Source organism: Salmo salar, chromosome ssa22 (genome assembly GCF_905237065.1).
Source record: "Salmo salar chromosome ssa22, Ssal_v3.1, whole genome shotgun sequence".
Classification (NCBI taxonomy): domain Eukaryota; kingdom Metazoa; phylum Chordata; class Actinopteri; order Salmoniformes; family Salmonidae; genus Salmo; species Salmo salar.
Genome location: NC_059463.1, coordinates 22,521,866 through 22,542,357, shown reverse-complemented (window position 1 = coordinate 22,542,357; position 20,492 = coordinate 22,521,866). Strand labels below are relative to the sequence as shown.

The window sequence follows — 20,492 nt, the reverse complement described above, 5'->3', positions numbered from 1 at the left end:
TGCTTTTTCCACAAAGTGGGTGTGTTTTTGACCAACTTGTAAAAAAGCTGGAGGAAACAACGCTCTGCATCACAGATGCTTACGAGGAAGTCCAAAAGTTCAAAATGTAAGATGCTTCAGTTGAAACAGGACAGTTTTCTTTCTGAGTAGACCAAGCAGCTGATGGACAAACAAGTGTCAGCACAAAGGTCCAAGCAGCAACAGGACTTTGAAGTTCTATTACACTGTGATGAAGGAATTTTATATCCTTATGCTATAAATTTAACAATCAATAAGCCAGGGTTTGTAAGACACTGGGTTCATAATTAGGCAAGGACTCAGCTTTCTGCAAAAGGTCTTGTACAGTTTATTCAGAGAACGTTCTGAGGTGCAAATGACAAAGATGTTCATTTTATCATCTCTCTGCTTACGCACACACATCCACACCCAAAAGTAGATAACCTATGCACACACATACGCACAGACAGTAGGTGAACAGTATCTCTTCCTTGACCTGCTACCACTGTTCCAGCACTGCCTGTTCCTTTCCCCATAGATTAGGAGAGCCTTGAAGGCTCCTCCCGGTATCTCTAAATACACACACACATTTCTCTCCCTTTCCAGCCTCTACTAGACCTTTATGAGACTAACGTTCATTATTAATTATCCATGCTTCATAACTACTACTTAATGATGGATTATTGATTAATTTACCCATATTAGATAATTATCTTATCACACTGTCATTACATACATTGACAAGTGGTTTGATTTCTAACCAGAACATGTAATGGTGAAACTTATCAGCCTCTATGAGGAGCTCTCCTTCACTGACCTGGAGCAGGTGGTGGTTGCCCTCAAAATGACAGAGACAGTCAGTATGGACCACCAGTGAGAAGTAGGTGGCAGTTTTCCAAAACCTAAGGAAAGCCAACTTGATCAACATGTTCAGGATTGTCTCATTTGTCCTTCATGTGCCAGACTCAAATGTCTTTGTAGAGAGGATTTTCTGTCTGATGACCATTAAATGGTCAGACTCAAGAAACCAATGTAGCACAGAGCTGATCAAAAATGAACTTCAAATATCTGTGAACTGTGACTTGTCATGTAATGACTTCTCTCTGGCTATGCAAGAGGAGGAAGGACTGCATGAATCAGTCAAGAGCAGCAAAAAATATGTCGACTTGGTGAGTGACTCATGCCCCTCTTTTCCTCTTTTGCATTTTAAAAGTTTTTTTTTGCTGTAAAAGTCCAAATTGTGATTTCTTTGATCATTTATTTTGAGGTTTATTCACATAAGTTTACAGAATGATACAGTTTTAGTAAAGCTATAGGCTAAATGGAATATAGAAATGTTTTGCCTTTCCAATTGAATATGAATATACACTGTATATTCATTCACACAACACCATACCCATACCACCATGGCATCGTGCACTGGCACGCCACCTTTTGTCCCTTATTTGGTAGTGAAAAAGTTGGCAACCCTAGATGTAAACTAATTTATGCACAACATTTGAGAGAAATAAGCTTTTTTGTGCATAAGGAACATTTCTGGGATATAGTATAGTAACTGTAGAAGATTACATTTACAAATTAACCTACCCAACCATGATTATTAGACAATGTACATACTTTCATATTTACACAAATGTGTCTCAAAGAAGGAGAAAAGGCAGTTATCATAAAAAATTATTTGATCTCTTAAATCACACAATACACACTATAAAATCAAAGTACAAAACCTCTAAGTAAATAAGATTGACATTATTTTGTGACATTTGGGGCTGCAGGAAATGAACATGAAGAGCTGGTTTCCTGGACCCAGATTAAGCCTACTTGAAAAGGAATACAGCGCTGTAGGCTTAACCTGGGTCCAGGAAACTGTCCCTTACTGTTATTTTCCTGTGAGCCACGATCAGTAAGCACACATTTAGAAATTGTCAGTAACTATCAGCCTGGGGATTTCCTCAATCATACATTTTGTTTAGTGCACTAATCTTATTACAGGGGCTTCTGCCCACACAACAAGAGCAAGATTTAAATACTGGTTTTCGAACATTGGGTTAAAACATTTCTGCTGAACTGACTTTCAAATAAAACTTAATAAAAAGTGCAATTATAACTTCCATTCAGTAATGCCACATTCATAAGGGCACTGTAAATGAAATGGCTTTGTCCAACCAGGGAATGATCAGAGGAACAACCTGCTGGCACTTCTTTTCAAGGCTACAGATGCAGACTAGCAGATAGGTGCAGTCTGAGCCCTGGAAAGGAATGAGACATTTTAGACCAAGCATTGACTCAGCAGAGCAGTTTTAACAATAGTGTCACTATTTAGATTACTCAAGCTCAAAGACAAACACAAACCGTATAGTCATGAGTGAGACTTTGGTTAAAAGACAGTGAACATATTTTTGAATAATGGTTTTAATATAATGATATGTATGAACTGTAGGTACCTTGGGTAGGCATTCAACTTTAGTTATTTTGAAATTGTAATAATTCATTTGTTCGACTTGGGTCTTCTCCCATCTGGTACGAGCTATGTATCATTTTCAAACAATGACATTTTGTCAGGATTACCATGTTTACATGTAATAGTGCAGTAAAGAAATATATTCTGCATGCCAATCTCAGTATTTTAGCAGTGTTTAGTTGGGTAGTTTGTGTTCCAGTGTGGTAGGCAGTTAGAAAGCTGGTCAGCTCAGCACTGTGTATGGTAGGCCTAGCCTACTAGCCCACCTCCCTTTAGAACAACATACTCTATTATCTTTTTCAAAGCCAATAAGACTGTCCGAGAGTGCCTTAGCAAAGGATTTCCTTACTTCCTTGATTTTTCAACACACAGCAGGAAAAATGTCAAGCTTTAGCAGATTGGCCAAAACAGGGAAAAGCAACCATAGCATGTACAGGAGCAAGTTGGAGAAGTTTCCAGCAAAAAGTTTGATCATGCAAATCCCGGATACTGTAGGGAATACATAAATACAGTATAAATTCCCATGGCCAGACTGAATGTTAGTTGATGGGTTATGTAAATAAAGTTTTGTTAACAAATATTGTTTAGGTCAATTAATTAGCCAACCGTACGCCTAGTTTATCCAAGTAATTTGTTTATTTAATGACGGTGTAAGTCCGTTGCCAGAAGCTTTGGTTAATGCACATACAGTATAGTTAGTAAGAGGAAAATAATATCTGTGATTTAGTTGTAGGTGTAATCGTGCTTAATCATGGACTATTTTCTAGAAAGATAAATTATTAAATGTAGGTTCTCACCCTTTCCTCTTATAAGAACGATACAGTATGAACAGCACAATAAGTGCAACTGCAAAAGATAAAGAATCAATCATTAGTCCACTGAATGATCTTCAAATGGTCAAGAGAAAGTGTAACACAAATCTGATAAACATATAAACATTTGAAAGTAGGCAGTTTAACTAGGCTTACTAGTGTAACAAATCAAGTAATGTGGAGGAAATTCCTGATGGGCTACAGAAGGGAATGTTTCCCCAGTACAGTATAAAACAAAGTACCCAGTTTAGTTAGAACATATCTTTGAACTCAACAGCTTCTTCATCAAAAAGTGTATTAGAAACAAATATCCCCCCCTCTCACTTGTGATTGTTTCAAATGATGGAATTCTTACCTATGACAGTGCTGATCACAATTCCCACAACTGCTGCATTCTCTGAAAGAGAGATTCAGTATTATTTTGTGAAGTATGAGCTAGCAAAATATACTACAAAATAATAATCTAATAATAATCACTTGAATCAACTTAACTCACCAGTAGCTGCATTGGTGTCATGTTCCCCAATGCCATAATTCCTCCCCTGAAACTGCAAATACCAAATTAAACTAATAATCAAGCCCTTGATTACACTGGGATAGATTTACTTGGATTTCCTCTACCTCGTATTGTGGGTGGAACAGTCGATGATGTTGTTGTTGAAATAATTGCTGTTGGTTTCAAAGGAATGTCATTGACATCTATGAAATAGAAATGTACAATGGTTATTCAGTATTGCACCTTCATGCAGTGCTTTCATTTTTAATAAGTGTACACCACTGTTACTCCCTGAAACTGCAAATACCAAATTAAACTAATAATCAAGCCCTTGATTACACTGGGATAGATTTGATTAATTAAATGTCCTCTACCTCGTATTGTGGGTGGAACAGTCGATGATGTTGTTGTTGAAATAATTGCTGTTGGTTTCAAAGGAATGTCATTGGCATCTATGTAATAGAAATGTACAATGGTTATTCAGTATTGCACCTTCATGCAGTGCTTTCATTTTTAATAAGTGTACACCACTGTTACTCCCTGAAACTGCAAATACCAAATTAAACTAATAATCAAGCCCTTGATTACACTGGGATAGATTTACTTGGATTTCATCTACCTCGTATTGTGGGTTGAACAGTCGATGATGTTGTTGTTGTTATTGAAATAGTTGCTGTTGGTTTCAAAGGAATGTCATTGACATCTATGAAATAGAAATGTACAATGGTTATTCAGTATTGCACCTTCATGTGTACACCACTGTTACATATGACACTGACAGGGATTTACAGAAGGAAGATCAATGACAATGTTCCTTATCATAGTCTGATGCATGCCTGCAGTGTCTAGATGTAGGGTGAAGGCGGATCTACAACAAATTGATTAACTTGAACTGTTTATAATGTATCCTCTGTTAAAGCATATAACCCATAACAGTTGGCAGATAATTGATCAAACATAAATGGAATCCATACCTTTACATTCAGGAGGTAATGAGTTGTATTCACCATCTTCATTGCACTCAATTGATTTGTTTCCAATGAGGGTGTAACCTTCATTACAGGAGTAGTGTATGACACCACCGTACTCTGGGAACTCTTCGCCAGGCTTCTCTGTGATCGTGCCATTCATTATCTCAGGAGGTTTATTACAAGTTACCACTGAGGAAGACATACATGGGTGCATTATATTTGTGGTCTTTCTTCAAACAAGTTCAATGCCTTATTTTCATTTTATTTAACCTTTATTTTGACAAGGAGTCATGCTTTGACAGGGAGTCATTCTTTGACAGGGAGTCATGCATAGATGTCCAAGTGTGTCAATGGCAAATATGGGAGAATTACCATCACATCTTGGTCTTCCACTCCAACCTGTGGCATAACACTGCCTGTAACTTGGGCCCGTAAGCTGATAACTAGAAGAGGGGGAGAGAGCATGTGAGAGGTGGTCAATGATGTATATAAACCCTGAATTGCTTATGCCATCTATTGGCTACTGAGAGGTTTTGAAGCCTACGGTCGGTCATATTTGCACTCCCCAGTAGGAGCAGTCATCCATAGGAATGAATGCAATTCTACAGTACAGTGCCTTCAGAAAGTATTCACACACCTTGACCTTTTCCAATTTTTGTTGTGCTACAGCCTGAATTTAAAATTGATTAAATTGAGATTTTGTGTCACTGATCTACACATAATACCCCATAATGTCAAGTTGGAATTATGTTTTTATAAATGTTTGTAAATTAATTAAAAGCTGAAATGTCTTGAGACAATAAGCATTCAACCCTTATGTTATGGCAAGCCTAAATAAGTTCAGGACTAAAAATGTGCTTAACAAGTCACATAATAAGTTGCATGGACTCACTCTGTGTGCAATAGCAGTGTTTACATTATTTTTAAACGACTACCCCACACATACAATTATATATAAGGTCCCTCAGTCGAGCAGTGAATTTCAAGCACAGATTTAACAACAAAGACCACAAAGAAGGGCTCCTATTGGTAGATTAGTAAAACTTTGGATTGTGTATCAATACACACAGTCACAACAAAAATACAGGCACCCTTCCTAACTCAGTCACTGTAGAGGAAGAAAACTGCTCAGGGATTTCACCATGAGGCCAATTGTGATTTTAAAACAGTTGTTCCGCAGTTTTAAGGGTAGGAACATGCTTCTTTATCACATTTGGTTATCAAAATTGCCTTAACGTGCTAATATGTTTCAGTTCATCTTAATAAATTCATTTCTATACCTTCCAAAATAGAGGTCGACCGATTATGATTTTTCAACGCCGATACCGATTATTGGAGGATCAATAAAAGCCTATACAGATTAATCGGCCGATTTTTATTTTTATTTATTTGTAATAATGACAATTACAACAATACTGAATGAACACTTATTTTAACTTAGTATAATACATCAATAAAATCAATTTAGCCTCAAATAAATAATGAAACATGTTCAATTTGGTTTAAATAATGCAAAAACAAAGTGTTGGAGAAGAAAGTAAAAGTGCAATATGTGCCATGTAAGAAAGCTAACATTTATGTGCCTTGCTCAGAACATGGGAACATATGAAAGCTGGTGGTTCCTTTTAACATGAGTCTTCAATATTCCCAGGTAACAAGTTTTAGGTTGTAGTTATTATAGGAATTATAGGACTATTTCTCTCTATCCGATTTGTATTTCATATACCTTTGACTATTGGATGTTCTTATAGGCACTTTAGTATTGCCAGTGTAACAGTATAGCTTCCGTCCCTCTCCTCGCTCCTACCTGGGCTCGAACCAGGAACACATCGACAACAGCCACCCTCGAAGCAGCATTACCCATGCAGAGCAAGGGGAACAACTACTCCAAGTCTCAGAGCGAGTGACGTTTGAAACACTATTAGCGCGCTCCCCGCTAACTAGCTAGCCATTTCACATCGGTTACACCAGCCTAATCTTGGGAGTTGATAGGCTTGAAGTCATAAACAGCAAGAGCTGCTGGCAAAACGCACGAAAGTGCTGTTTGAATGAATGCTTACGAGCCTGCTGGTGCCTACCACCGCTCAGTCAGACTGCTCTATCAAATCATAGACTTAATTATAATATAATAAACACACAGAAATACGAGCCTTAGGTCATTAATATGGTAGAATCCGGAAACTATCATCTCGAAAACAAAACGTTTTTTCTTTCAGTGAAATACGGAACCGTTGCATATTTTATCTAACGGGTGGCATCCCTAAGTCTAAATATTCCTGTTACATTGCACAACCTTCAATTTTATGTCATAATTACGTAAAATTCTGTCAAATTAGTTCGCAACGAGCCAGGCGGCCCAAACTGTTGCATATACCCTGACTCTGCGTGCAATGAACGCAAGAGAAGTGACGCAATTTCATGTTAGCAGGCAATATTAACTAAATATGCAGGTTTAAAAACATATACTTCTGTTTTGATTTTAAAGATTGATGTTTATGGTTAGGTACATTGGTGCAACAACAGTGCTTTTTTTCGCAAATGCGCTTGTTAAATCATCACACGTTTGTCGAAGTAGGCTGTGATTCGATGCGAAATGAAGAGGCTCCGCGATCGATTATATGCAACGCAGGACACGTTAGATAACTACACATAGGTTATGATATTACTAGTTTAACTAGTGATTATGTTAAGATTGATAGTTTTTTATAAGATAAGTTTAATGCTAGCTAGCAACTTACCTTGGCTTCTTGCTGCCCTCGCGTTACAGGCAGTCAGCCTGCCGTGCAGGCTCCTCGTGGAGTGCAATGTAAGGCAGGTGGTTAGAGCGTTGGACTAGTAACCGGAAGGTTGCAAAAACGAATCCCCCCTGAACAAGGCAGTTAACCCCCGTTCCTAGGCCGTCATTGAAAATAAGAATGTGTTCTTAATCTGACTTGCCTAGTTAAATAAAGGTGTAACAAACCAAAAAAAATCGGTGGCCAAAAATACCGATTACAGATTTGTTATGAAAACTTGAAATCGGCCCTAATTAATCGGTCGACCTCTATTCCAAAATATGTTTTACAGCAGTGGGGGAGTGCCAAGATGGAGGCAAGGTGGCTTCAACACAGCACCCCTTATCAGCCATCTAATTCATATATACATTATTGGAGGTGGTGGGGTGGTTGTCTGGCGTTGAATCTTTTGGCAAAATATTTCTAACATACTCTGATGATACATTAGATACATGATGAAGCATACTCACCCTTTATCACAGATTGCTCTTGCTGATGCACCAAAAAGCGTGCCTTCCTCACCAAACTCATATTTCAAATGTGGTTTCTCCCTGGGGGCACCACAGTCCTTCTCTGAAATGAATAATCATAAGTTAACGCCAGCAACAAACAATCAAACAACAGTAAATAAATCAAACAACCGTAAACACACAATAAAAATCGCACTTGACAGAAAAACTGAGAAAAGTGCTTGTATTTTGCCGCATACTTTTGCAGGTTAATTCGAGCGTGCTCCACTTTCCACTCGTGCAGGTGATTCTTTCAGATCCTTGCTCTTTCAAGTAGCCGTTGGCACACTCAAAAGTGGCTTCCTTCCCCTCCGGAAAATCGTTCATTAATAGCGCATCATTCGTTAGAACAACATTTCCCTCTACTTGAGGTTTGGGACACTCGGCTGTGAGGATATGATATAGTAGAATATGTCAACTCCACACACAATGAGAGTTACGTTGGCCAGCTCAAGTTAGCAAAGTGTCTATTTGTAACCAAAACATTAAGTTAAAACTTGTATAAACGTTAGCTAGCAAACGGTTACTGTAGAGTAACGTTACCATGTTAACGTTACCATGGCTAGAAACTTACTCACCATTTCCACTTGCTATAAAGATAAGGCATATCAAGCACTTAGTCCATGAATTTGAATAAAACATTATACTGGCTGTCCTTTTAAAAGTTGATTTTATGTGAAGACAAGTCGGTCTCTCGATCTAACAAGTTCTCTCTGATGTTGTTGGCACTATCAAGCTGGCTGTCTAATCAGTACCAACCAGTCCATGGACGACTTCAACTGTCGCTTGAAGATATTTTCACTTTCCAGCAACCATGGAAACCCTGTTCACCTAAAACGGGGTTTCCAGTAGTTACCACACCCACAAAGTCAATACACAACCGTATCGTAAATAAATCCTTAAAACCAAAATGTGCTTTTTGGGTAGGGTTAGGAATAAGGTTAGCATATTGGTTATGGTTAGGGTAATGATATGAATCACATTTTAAGAAGATATGGTGTATGACTTTGTGGCTGTGGTAACTTGTGACGCCCGTAACACCATGCGCAGAGTTGCCCAGAGCTACTCCTCAATAATAACTTACAAGTGATAACCTAATAATACAGTATTATAATTAATCATTAATTAAGGAGAAAATGGAGTTCATGTAATTTTGTAATTTTGACTGAAGTGGAGATAGCTATGAGTTAACTGACCATATCACTGAATAGATTCCATCCTCCCCTGCCTTGTGACCTGTGGACAAGTTTGAGTTTCGGTTGGCTCAACTGAAGATACATGATGCACTTGATCTGTCAACGTGTCTTATTGTGCTTCATGCGCTTGAAACTGCACAGGATAGAGGTCAGGGATTTGGGCAGGCTTTGTTAAACTCCCCATATGCTCTATGTTTGTATACTTCGCATATTACAATGGTCATTAATAATATATGTATTTTATATAGAGCTTTTCCTTACATGAAGAACCTCAAACGCTTTAAAAACGAAACAAAAAAATCAAAAATAATTCATTTATTGATGGTAGGACGTTCATGTGTTGGCTGGACAATGATCTTATACGGTGGCGGCGTGTCCAGAGGACATCAACTCAAGGTACTCGAGCACGGACTCCTGCTTCCCCTTCAGCATCCGAGCGCACAGTCCTCCTTATCATTTGCTCGTGTATGAACATAACGTTACATTGGTATGGTTAATGTATAATTCAAAATAAGGGCATGGGAACAAGTATACAGACTTCCATTCTGAGTGACAGGAATTCATTGGAAGAAATCTATCAAACGATAATAACTATTTTCCATTTCCAGCATAGGAATAGCTGAGCTTTTTTTCCACAGTTGGAGAAATCTAGGGCGTATCCTCCCCTAAACTCTTGGAGATGTCTCCAAAACAGCACCGTTGCCATGGTAAGTAGATTGATTGATTGTCTATAGAAGAAATATCCCTGACAGCAGTGGCGGTTCTAGCTGATTTGGCTCCCTGAGCGAACCCACCCTTCAGCCCCATACAAAAAAAAGCACCATTCTGCACTAACTGTAATTTCTATTCAGACATTTGGAACAACACAAATAAATAATCATAACATTTAAAACGATATAAAAGTATATACAAAAACGATTTCGCACAAACCCCCCCAAAAATGCAATATGTCTGTGAAACTATATAGTTATAGTATTATGAATGAATTGTGGTTTATTTGGTAGCATTTCGTAGTGTGACTGATTTTACTAATTGCATTAATACTGTACAAAGTTAAAGGTGCGCTATTTCATAGATTCCCACGCTCCCCCTACCTTGGGCTTCCAGTGGGGAGACCTGAGGTCAACCTCCCCCCACACCCCTCCCCATCTCGTAATTCTGAGTGGGAGACCTTCCCAAGCAGTAGCCTGCCTAGATCACAAACTTGTAAGGACCGACGCTGGAGTCGAGAAACAGGTACGGGGAGTCAAACATTTTATTGGAACAGACGCATAACAAGATGGCGCCGACAGAGATGGTTGCCTCGCTTCAGGTCCTTAGAAAACTATGCAGTAATTAGTTTTTTTTAATGTATTATTTCTTACATTGTTAGCCCAGAAAATCTCAAGTGTTATTACATACAGCCGGGAAGAACTATTGGATATAAAAGCGATGTCAACTTACCATCATTATGACCAGGAATACGTATTTCCCAAAGTGGATCCTTTGTTCGGACCTCCACCCTGGACATGCGATCTTATCCCAGAGGCTGATCAAAAACAACACGGTCGCCGCAGGAGAGGCGGACAGAGCGGCCTACTGGTCAGACTCAGAAGGCGAGCACACCATCCACCGCTTCCGAGCATATTACTCGCCAATGTACAATCGCTAGATAACAAGGTGGACGAAATTAGGGCACGAGTTGCCTTCCAGAGAGACATCAGAGATTCTCTGTTTCACGGAAACATGGCTCACTCGGGATATGTTGTCAGAGTCAGTACAGCCACCCGGTTTCTTCACGCATCGCGCCGATAGAAACAAACATCTTCTCTGGTAAGAAGAAGGGCGGGGGTGTATGCCTTATGATTAACGACTCATGGTGTAATCACACAACAACAACTCAAGTCCTTTTGTTCACCCGACCTAGAATTCCTTACAATCAAATGCCGACTGCATTATCTTCCAGGGAATTCTCTTCGATTATAGTCACAGCCATGTATATCCCCCCACCCCCCAAGCAGATCCCTCATAGGCCCTGAAAGAACTTCACTGGAATCTATGTAAACTGGAAACCATACATCCTGAGGCTGCATTTATTGCAGCTGGGGATTTTAACAAAACTAACCTAAGAACCATACTTCCTAAATTCTATCAGCATATCGAATGCGTGACAAGAGCTGGTAGCTTTCTGGATCATTGCTACTCGAACTTCCGTGATGCAAACAAAGCCCTCCCCCACCCTGCCTTAGGCAAATCTGACCATGACTCCATTTTGTTGCTCCCAGCCTATAGACAGAAACTAAAACAGGATATGCCCGTGCTCAGGTCAATACAACACTAGTCTGACCAATCGGATTCCATGCTTCAAGACTGCTTCGATCACATGGACTGGGATATGTTCCAGATAGCCTCAGACAATAACATTAATGTATACGCTGACTTGGTGAGCGAGTTAGTTTGCAAGTGCATCGGAGATGTCGTTCACTCTGTGACCATTAAAACCTTCCCTAACCAGAAACCGTGGATTGATGGCAGCATTTGCGCAAAACTGAAAGCACGAACCACCGCTTTTAATCATGGCAAAGTGACCGGAAACACGACCGAATACAAACAGTGCAGCTATTCCCTCCGCAAGGCAATCGAACAAGCAAAGCGTCAGTATAGAGACAAAGTAGAGTCGCAATTCAACGGCTCAAACGTATCTGGCAGTGTCTACAGTCAATCACGGATTACAAAAAGAAAACCAGCCCCGTTGCGGACACCGATCTCTTCCTCCCAGACAAATAAAACAACTTCTTTGCTCACTTTGAGGACAATACAGTGCCACTGACATGGCCCAGTACCAAAGCCTGTGGGCTCTCCTTTTCCTTGGCCAAAGTGAGTAAAACATTTAAACGTGTTAACCCTCGCAAGACTGCCGGCCCAGAAGGCATCCCTAGCCGCATCCTCAGAGCATGCGCAGACTAGAGGTCGGCCGATTAATCGGAATGGCCGATTAATTAGGGCCGATTTTCAAGTTTTCATAACAATCGGTAATCGGCATTTTTGGACACCGATCATGGCCGATTACATTGCACTCCACGAGGAGACTGCATGGCAGGCTGACTACCTGTTATGCGAGTGCAGCAAGGAGCCAAGATAAGGTGCTAGCTAGTATTAAACGTATCTTATAAAAAACAATCAATCTTAACATAATCACTAGTTAACTACACATGGTTGATGATATTACTAGTTTATATAGCTTGTCCTGCGTTGCATATAATCGATGCGGTGCCTGTTAATTTATCATTGAATCATAGCCTACTTCGCCAAATGGGTGAATTAACAAGCGCATTCGTGAAAAAAGCACTGTCGTTGCACCAATGTGTACCTAACCATAAACATCAATGCCTTTCTTAAAATCAATACACAAGTATATATTTTTAAATCTGCATATTTAGTTAATATTGCCTGCTAACATGAATTTATTTTAACTAGGGAAATTGTGTCACTTCTATTGCGTTGCGTGCAACAGAGTCAGGGTATATGCAGCAGTTTGGGCCGCCTAGCTCGTTGCGAACTGTGTGAAGACTATTTCTTCCTAACAAAGACAGCCGCCAAACGGGGGAAGATTTAACAAAAGCGCATTTGCGCATTTGCAAAAAAAAAGTACAGTCGTCGCACGAATGTACCTAACCATAAACATCAATGCCTTTCTTAAAATCAATACACAGCAGTATATATTTTTTAAACCTGCATATTTAGTTAAAAGAAATCTAGGTTAGCAGGCAATATTAAACTAGGCAAATTGTGTCACTTCTCTTGTGTTCATTGCACGCAGAGTCAGGGTATATGCAACAGTTTGGGCCGCCTGGCTCGTTGCGAACTAATTTGCCAGAATTTTACATAATTATGACATAACATTGAAGGTTGTGCAATGTAACAGGAATATTTAGACTTATGGATGCCACCCGTTAGATAAAATACGGAACGGTTCCATATTTCACTGAAAGAATAAACGTTTTGTTTTCAAAATGATAGTTTCCAGATTTGACCATATTAATGACCTAAGGCTCGTATTTCTGTGTGTTTATTATGTTATAATTAAGTCTATGATTTGATATTTGATAGAGCAGTCTGACTGAGCGGTGGTAGGCAGCAGCAGGCTCGTAAGCATTCATTCAAACAGCACTTTCTTGCGTTTGCCAGCAGCTCTTCACTGTGCTACAAGCATTGAGCTGTTTATGACTTCAAGCCTTGAGCTGTTTATGACTTCAAGCCTATCAACTCCAGAGATTAGGCTGGTGTAACCGATGTGAAATAGATAGCTAGTTAGCGGGGTGCGCGCTAATAGCGTTTCAATCGGTGACGTCACTCGCTCTGTAACCTTGAAGTAGTTGTTCCCCTTGCTCTGCCCGGGCCGCGGCTTTTGTGGAGCGATGGGTAACGATGCTTCGAGGGTGGCTGTTGTCGATGTGTTCCTGGTTCAAGCCCAGGTAGGGGTGAGGATAGAGACGGAAGCTATACTGTTACACTGGCAATATTACAGTGCCTATAAGAACATCCAATAGTCAAAGGTATATGAAATACAAATGGTATAGAGAGAAAAATTCCTATAATAACTACAACCTAAAACTTCTTACCTGGGAATATTGAAGACTCTCATGTTCTGAGCAAGGAACTTAAACGTTAGCTTTTTTACATGGCACATATTGCACTTTTACTTTCTTCTCCAACACTTTGTTTTTGCATTATTTAAACCAAATTGAACACGTTTCAATATTTATTTGAGGCTAAATTCATTTTATTTAGTTATTATACTAAGTTAAAATAACAGTGTTCAGTCAGTATTGTTGTAATTGTCATTATTACAAATAAATAAATACAAATTTAAAAAAATGGCAGATTAATCGGCATCGGCCCCTTTGGTCCAGCAATAATCGGTATCGGCGTTGAAAAATCATAATCGGTCGACCTCTGGCGCAGACCAGCTGGCTGGTGTGTTTACAGACATATTCAACCAATCCCTATTCCAGTCTGTTGTCCCCACATGCTTCAAGATGGCCACCATTGTTCCTGTTCCCAAGAAAGCTAAGGTAACTGAACTAAATGACTATCGCCCAATTGCACTCACTTCTGTCATCATGAAGTGCTTTAAGAGACTAGTCAAGGACCATATCACCTCCACCCTACCTGATACCCTCGACCCACTCCAATTTGCTTACTGCCCCAATAGGTCCACAGACGATGCAATCGCCATCACACTGCACACTTCCCTATCCCATCTGGACAAGAGGAATACCTATGTAAGAATGCTGTTCATTGACTACAGCTCAGCATTTAACACCAAAGTACCCACCCACACAGACAGCATGGTGAAGAAGGCGCAACAGCGCCTCTTCAACCTCAGGAGGCTGAAGAAATTTGGCTTGTCATCTAAAACACTCACGAACAATTGAGAGCATCCTGTCGGGCTGTATCATCGCCTGGTACAGCAATTGCACCGCCCTCAACTGCCCTCAACCGTGGCAGGTAGCCTAGTGGTTAGAGCATTGGGCCAGTAACCGAAAGGTTGCTAGATCGAATCCCTGAGCTGACAAGGTAAAAACCTGTTTTTCTGCCCCTGAACAAGGCAGTTAACCCACTGTTCTTCGGCCGTCATTGTAAATAAGAATTTGTTCTTAACTGTCTTGCCTCCAGAGGGTAGCATCACAACGCATCACCGGGGATAACTACCTGTCCTCCAGGACACCTACAGCACCTGATGTCACAGGAAGGCCAAAAAGAACATCAAGGACAACAACCACCCGAGCCACTACCTGCTCACCCCGCTATCATCCAGAAGGCAAGGTCAGTACAGGTGCATCAAAGGTGGGACCGAGAAACTGAAAAACAGCTTCTATCTCAAGGCCATCAGACTGATAAACAGCCATCACTAACATTGAGTGGCTGCTGCCAACATACAGACTCAAATCTCTGGTCACTTAAATAAACAGACTTAATAAATGTGTCACTTTAATAATGTTTACATAGTGGTGTCACTTTAAATAATGGCACTAAAATAATGTTTACATATCCTACATTACTCATCTCATATGTATATACTGTATTCTACACCATCTACTAAATCTTGCCTATGCCGCACGCCATCGCTCATCCATATATTTATATGTACATATTCTTATTCATCCCTTCACATTTGTGTGTATAAGGTAGTTGTTGTGAATTTGTTAGATTACTTGTTGCGGGATCGGGGCACCACCAGTACAGAGCTTGCTCAGGAATGGCAGCAGGCAGGTGTGAGTGCATCTGCAAGCACAGTGAGTGGAAGACTTTTGGAGGATTGCCTGTTGTCAAGAAGGGCAGCAAAGAAGCCACTTCTCTCCAGCAAAAAACATCAGGGACAGACTGATATTCTGCAAAAGGTACAGGGATTAGACTGCTGAGGACTGGGGTAAAGTCATTTTCTCTGATGAATCCCCTTTCCGATTGTTAGGGGCATCCGGAAAAAAGCTTGTCCAGAGAAGACAAGGTGAGCGCTACCATCAGTCATGCCAACAGTAAAGCATCCTGAGACCATTCATGTGTGGGGTTGCTTCTCAGCCAAGGGTGTGGGCTCACTCACAATTTTGCCTAAGAACACAGCCATGAATAAAGAACGGTACCAACACATCCTCTGAGAGCAGCTTCTCCCAACTATCCAGGAACAGTTTGGTGACGAACAATGCCTTTTCCAGCTTGATGGAGCATTTTTGTATTGTTTTTTACCCCTTTTTTCTCACCAATTTCGTGGTATCCAATTGGTAGTAGTTAGTCTTGTCTCATCGCTGCAACTCCCGTACAACTCGGGAGAGGCGACGGTCTCGAGCCATGCGTCCTCCGAAACACAACCCAACCTAGCCGCACTGCTTCTTGACACAACGCACATCCAACCCGGAAGCCAGCTGCACCAATGTGTCAGAGGAAACACCGTACACCTGGCGACCTGGTCAGCATGCACTGCGCCCGGCCTGCCACAGGAGTCGCTAGTGCGCAATGAGACAAGGATATCCCTGCCGGGCCAAGCCCTCCCTAACACGGACGACGCTGGGCCAAATGTGCGTCGCCCCATGGACCTCCCGGTCGCGGCCGGCTGCGACAGAGCCTGGGCTCAAACCCAGAGTCTCTGGTGGCACAGACTACTGTGCCACCCAGGAGGCCCCATGATGGAGCACCTTGCCATAAGGCAAAAGTGATACCTAAGTGGCTCGGGGAACAGAACATCGATATTTTGGGTCCATGGCCAGGAAACTCCCCAGACCTTAATCCCATTGAGAAATTGTGCTCAATCATTTACATTTACATTTAAGTCATTTAGCAGACGCTCTTATCCAGAGCGACTTACAAATTGGAAACCAAACAAGACTTGTGAAAGGTAAGTCGAATCCTTTCAAGCGACGTTGAAAAAATAGACCTGAAACTTTTCTTTCATAGGCGTTTCTGTTTAGCCTTTGTTCCAGAGAGACACAGCAATTCAATCATAATGGCACCAGCGGTAGAGCACCCCCATTTTACAATATTCCTTCAACACATTGTACAGGTTTAAAAATGACAATTGATCACTTGGACTGTATATTTCGCAAAATGTACTTAACAGCAGACCCAAAAAAAATACCTAAAAAAAAAAAAAAATACACATATCATTTGCATATTATGAGACCTGTTCAAGTCCCTCAACCTATGGTAGATTTAATACATGTCCCAAAATGGCACCCTATAGTGCACTAGTTTGTTTAGTGTAGTGGAGAGGAATAGGGTGCCATTTGGGACAAATCCTGAATGAGTAGAACCCCCCCCCATTGTTTCACACACGGGACAAACACACATTCTCCAAAACATGACTACAAGCAGTTTATAGTCCATCCAAAATACGAATATAAACAAGACATTTGTGAATTGGTGGCATGAAATCCAGCTTGCGATCATGAAAAGGATAAGACCATGGCTACGAGCAGATCGATCACAAAATACAACAACAACAAAAAACAAGCGGAACAATTATTTAATAATAAAAAAATAAAAGTTGCTGCTCTTCAACTGTGTTTCTGTCCTCAGAGGGAGAGGAGACTCAGAGGGGTCCATACGCCTTTAAGAGAAGCCTCCGAGAGGAAGGACCCTCCTCCGGTCTGTTGTTGAAATACATCAATGGTATCCTCGTCTTCCATCTCAAGCTGTGCAGGTGTGTCGGTCTCGTTGATTGGCTGTCCGTCAAATCTAAACCGTATCTGTCTAATTGACAAACCCTGTCTTTCGCAGTACGCCTTCATCAGCTTGCTGAGCGGAGTATGCCGTTTAATTTTGAACTGGACTACTGACCCATCTTGACCCGCAACCTTTAGGTTGATGTGGTCGTTTTCAGTCTTCACTCCTTCCTTTGGCTTTTCTTCAGACATTGTGTAGCTAGTTAATGCTCTGAGATTTACTAATTTATAGCCAGATTGCTAAATGTTTGCGCTTTTTTTCCCCCCCAACTCTCTCGGTCTTCTGTTTCCTCAAGAGGCGGGTGGACAAACAAAACCCCACAAATTCTGACAAACTCCAAGCATTGATTATGCAAGAATGGGCTGCCATCAGTCAAGATATGTCCCAGAAGTTAATTGACAACATGCCAGGGCGGATTGCAGAGGTCTTGAAAAAGAAGGGTCAACACTGCAAATATTGACTCTTTGCATCAACTTCATGTAATTGTCAATAAAAGCCTTTGACACCTATGAAATGCATGTAATTATACTTCAGTATTCCATAGTAACATCTGACAAAAATATCTAAAGACACTGAAGCAGCAAACTTTGGAAATTAATATTTGTATCATTCTCAAAACTTTTGGCCACGACTGTATTATTCTACAATGTAGAAAATAGAACAAATAAAGAAAAACCCTTGAATGAGTAGGTGTTCTAAAACTTTTGAATGGTACTGTATGCCACAAACATGTTTCTGTGCCAATGCACCAGATAACCAATAAACAAAGCATACCTACCAACTTCGGGCACTTCAATATCATTTTGTGTTTTCAGCACCACAATAAATAGACTGTCAATCTCAACAGAGAGAAAATACATCCATCCCTACCTTGAAGGCCTACCCAGTATCGAAGGCTTGATTGGACAATCTCTAAATGTCATTAAACTTTTAGTTTTTTTATAACAGATGTCTCTTTTCATTCATCAAATGAGCGCTGCACAGTTTGGATTGATCAATTGATTGATTTTATTTGTCAGTAATACATTTTAATGTGTGTGTATTTATTTTTAAGTGGATTGCAGGATTGCACAATAAAGTCGGTGACTTATTTCCTACGTAATCCCTATTTTTTTTCCCGAAATACATATACAATTACATAGATAAAGACCAACAAAATGCTCCACCTCCAGATAAGTTTAGCTCAGCAAAAAAAAAATATCCTCTCACTGTCAACTGCGTTTATTGTCAGCAAACTTAACGTGTAAATATTTGTATGAACATAACAAGGTTCAACAACTGAGACATAAACTGAACAAGTTCCACAGACATGTGACTAACAGAAATGGAATAATGTGTCCCTGAACAAAGGGGGGGGTCAAAATCCAAAGTAACAGTCAGTACCTGGTGTGGCCACCAGCTGCATTAAGTACTGCAGTGCATCTTCTCATAGACTGCACCAGATTTGCCAGTTCTTGCTGTGAGATGTTACCCCACTCTGACTGTAAGTTCCCGGACATTTATGGGGGGAAATGGCCCTAGCCCTCACCCTCCGATCCAACAGGTCCCAGATGTGCTCAATGGGATTGAGATCCGGGCTCTTCGCTGGCCATGGCAGAACACTGACATTCCTGTCTTGCAGGAAATAACACACAGAACGAGCAGTATAGCTGCTGGCATTGTCATGCTGGAGGGTCATGTCAGGATGAGCCTGCAGGAAGGGTACCACATGAGGGAGGAGGATGTCTCCCAGTAACGCACAGCGTTGAGATTGCCTGCAATGACAACAAGCTCAGTCCGATGATGCGACACACCGCCCCAGACCATGACGGACCCTCCACCTCCAAATCGATCCCGCTCCAGAGTACAGGCCTCGTGTTACACTCATTCGACGATAAACGCGAATCCGACCATAAACCCTGGTGAGATAAAACCACAACTCGTCAGTGAAGAGCACTTTTTTGCCAGTGTCCTGTCTGGTCCAGTGACGGTGGGTTTGTGCTCATTAGCAACATTGTTGCAGGTGATGTCTAGTGAGGACCTGCCTTACAACAGGCCTACAAGCACTCAGTCCAGCCTCTCTGGACTGATTTGTTCATTTTTTAAATCTTTATTTAACTAGGCAAGTCAGTTAAGAACAAATAATTTTTTCCAATGACGGCCTTGGAACAGTGGGTTAACTGCCTTGTTCAGGGGCAGAACGACAGTTTTTTTACCTTGTCAGCTCAGGGATTCGATCTTGCAACCTTTCAGTTACTAGTCCAACGCTCTAACCACTAGGCTACCTACAGCCTCATTGCGGACAGTCTGGAGGACTGTCCGTAATGAGGCGGACAGTCCTCTGGAGGACTGATGGAGGGATTGTGCGTTCCTGGTGTAACTCAGGCAGTTGTTGTTGCCATCCTGTACCTGTCTTGCAGATGTGATGTTCGGATGTACCGATCCTGTGCAGGTGTTTTTAATGTGGTCTGCCACTGTGAGGACGATCAGCTGTCCGTTCTGTCTCCCTGTAGAGCTGTCTTAGGTGTCTCACAGTACAGACATTGCAATTCATTGCCCTGGCCACATCTGCAGTCCTCATGCCTCCTTGCAGTATGCCTAAGGCACATTCACGCAGATGAGCAGGGACCCTGGGCATCTTTCTTTTGGTGTTTTTCAGAGTCAGTAGAAAGGCCTCTTTAGTGTCCTAAGTTTTCATAACTGTGACCGTAATTGCCTACCGTCTGTAAACTGTTAGTGTCTTAATGACCGTTCCACAGGTGCATGTTCGTTAATTGTTTATGGTTCATTGAACATGCATGAGAAACGGTGTTTAAACCCTTTACAATGAAGATCTGTGAAGTTATTTGGATTTTTACGAATTATCTTTTAAAGACAAGGTCCTGAAAAAGGGATGTTTCTTTTTTGCTGAGTTTATAAGGGGGAGTTTAAGTTTAAATTCTTACAAGCGTGTTATGGTCTGTAGCTTATTCTTCAGATGTTTGGGGCTGCTGGTGAACCATGATGTGCAGGCATAATCAAAGTAACACTGGACTCGCGCAGTTGCCTGAGTCTTTATGGTGTTTATAGCTAGGTTTCCATTCAATTGGTGACAGATT

At 41.0% G+C, this 20,492-nt stretch overlaps 2 protein-coding genes and 1 long non-coding RNA gene across 6 annotated transcripts; 1 reads left to right on the top strand and 2 right to left on the bottom strand.

Moving 5' to 3' along the window:
* Positions 1–1,241: 1,241 nt before the first annotated feature.
* Positions 1,242–9,301, bottom strand: LOC123723999 (complement decay-accelerating factor). 3 transcript variants are annotated; one of them, XM_045705674.1, is made up of 9 exons: positions 9,217–9,301; positions 8,221–8,406; positions 7,982–8,084; positions 5,110–5,180; positions 4,741–4,926; positions 4,386–4,469; positions 4,141–4,218; positions 3,892–3,969; positions 1,242–2,246 (listed from the first exon to the last, which is right to left on the bottom strand). In XM_045705674.1, exons 2-9 carry the CDS (start codon positions 8,345–8,347, stop codon positions 2,209–2,211), a joined length of 765 nt encoding a protein of 254 aa, XP_045561630.1. In that variant the 5' UTR covers positions 8,348–8,406; positions 9,217–9,301; the 3' UTR covers positions 1,242–2,208. The 3 variants fall into 3 exon arrangements, with proteins under 3 accessions (XP_045561630.1, XP_045561628.1, XP_045561629.1); XM_045705672.1 differs by lacking the exon at positions 9,217–9,301 and adding an exon at positions 8,599–8,935; XM_045705673.1 differs by lacking the exons at positions 4,141–4,218; positions 9,217–9,301 and adding an exon at positions 8,599–8,942.
* Positions 9,031–10,478, top strand: LOC106581484 (uncharacterized). Of its 2 annotated transcripts, none has more exons than XR_001323112.2 (3): positions 9,031–9,612; positions 9,855–9,923; positions 10,292–10,478. It is a non-coding gene; the product is annotated as an uncharacterized lncRNA (long non-coding RNA). The 2 variants fall into 2 exon arrangements; XR_001323114.2 differs by having other exon boundaries at positions 9,825–9,923.
* A 6,185-nt stretch (positions 10,479–16,663) lies between these two features.
* On the bottom strand, positions 16,664–17,711 carry LOC106594705 (small ubiquitin-related modifier 3). Its single transcript, XM_045705675.1, has one exon. The coding sequence runs from the start codon at positions 17,604–17,606 to the stop codon at positions 17,265–17,267; it is 342 nt and encodes a 113-aa protein (XP_045561631.1). The 5' UTR covers positions 17,607–17,711; the 3' UTR covers positions 16,664–17,264.
* Between the last annotated feature and the right edge of the window lie 2,781 nt (positions 17,712–20,492).

Coding starts and splice junctions, on each gene's coding strand:
- LOC123723999 (XM_045705672.1), bottom strand. CDS start 8,662: ATGTTTTATTCAAATTCATGGACTAAGTGCTTGATATGCCTTATCTTT. Junction 8,407..8,598: donor CTTTATAGCAAGTGGAAATG/GTGAGTAAGTTT, acceptor ATATCCTCACAG/CCGAGTGTCCCAAACCTCAA. Junction 5,181..7,981: donor AGAGCAATCTGTGATAAAGG/GTGAGTATGCTT, acceptor CCCCTCTTCTAG/TTATCAGCTTACGGGCCCAA.
- LOC106594705 (XM_045705675.1), bottom strand. CDS start 17,606: ATGTCTGAAGAAAAGCCAAAGGAAGGAGTGAAGACTGAAAACGACCAC.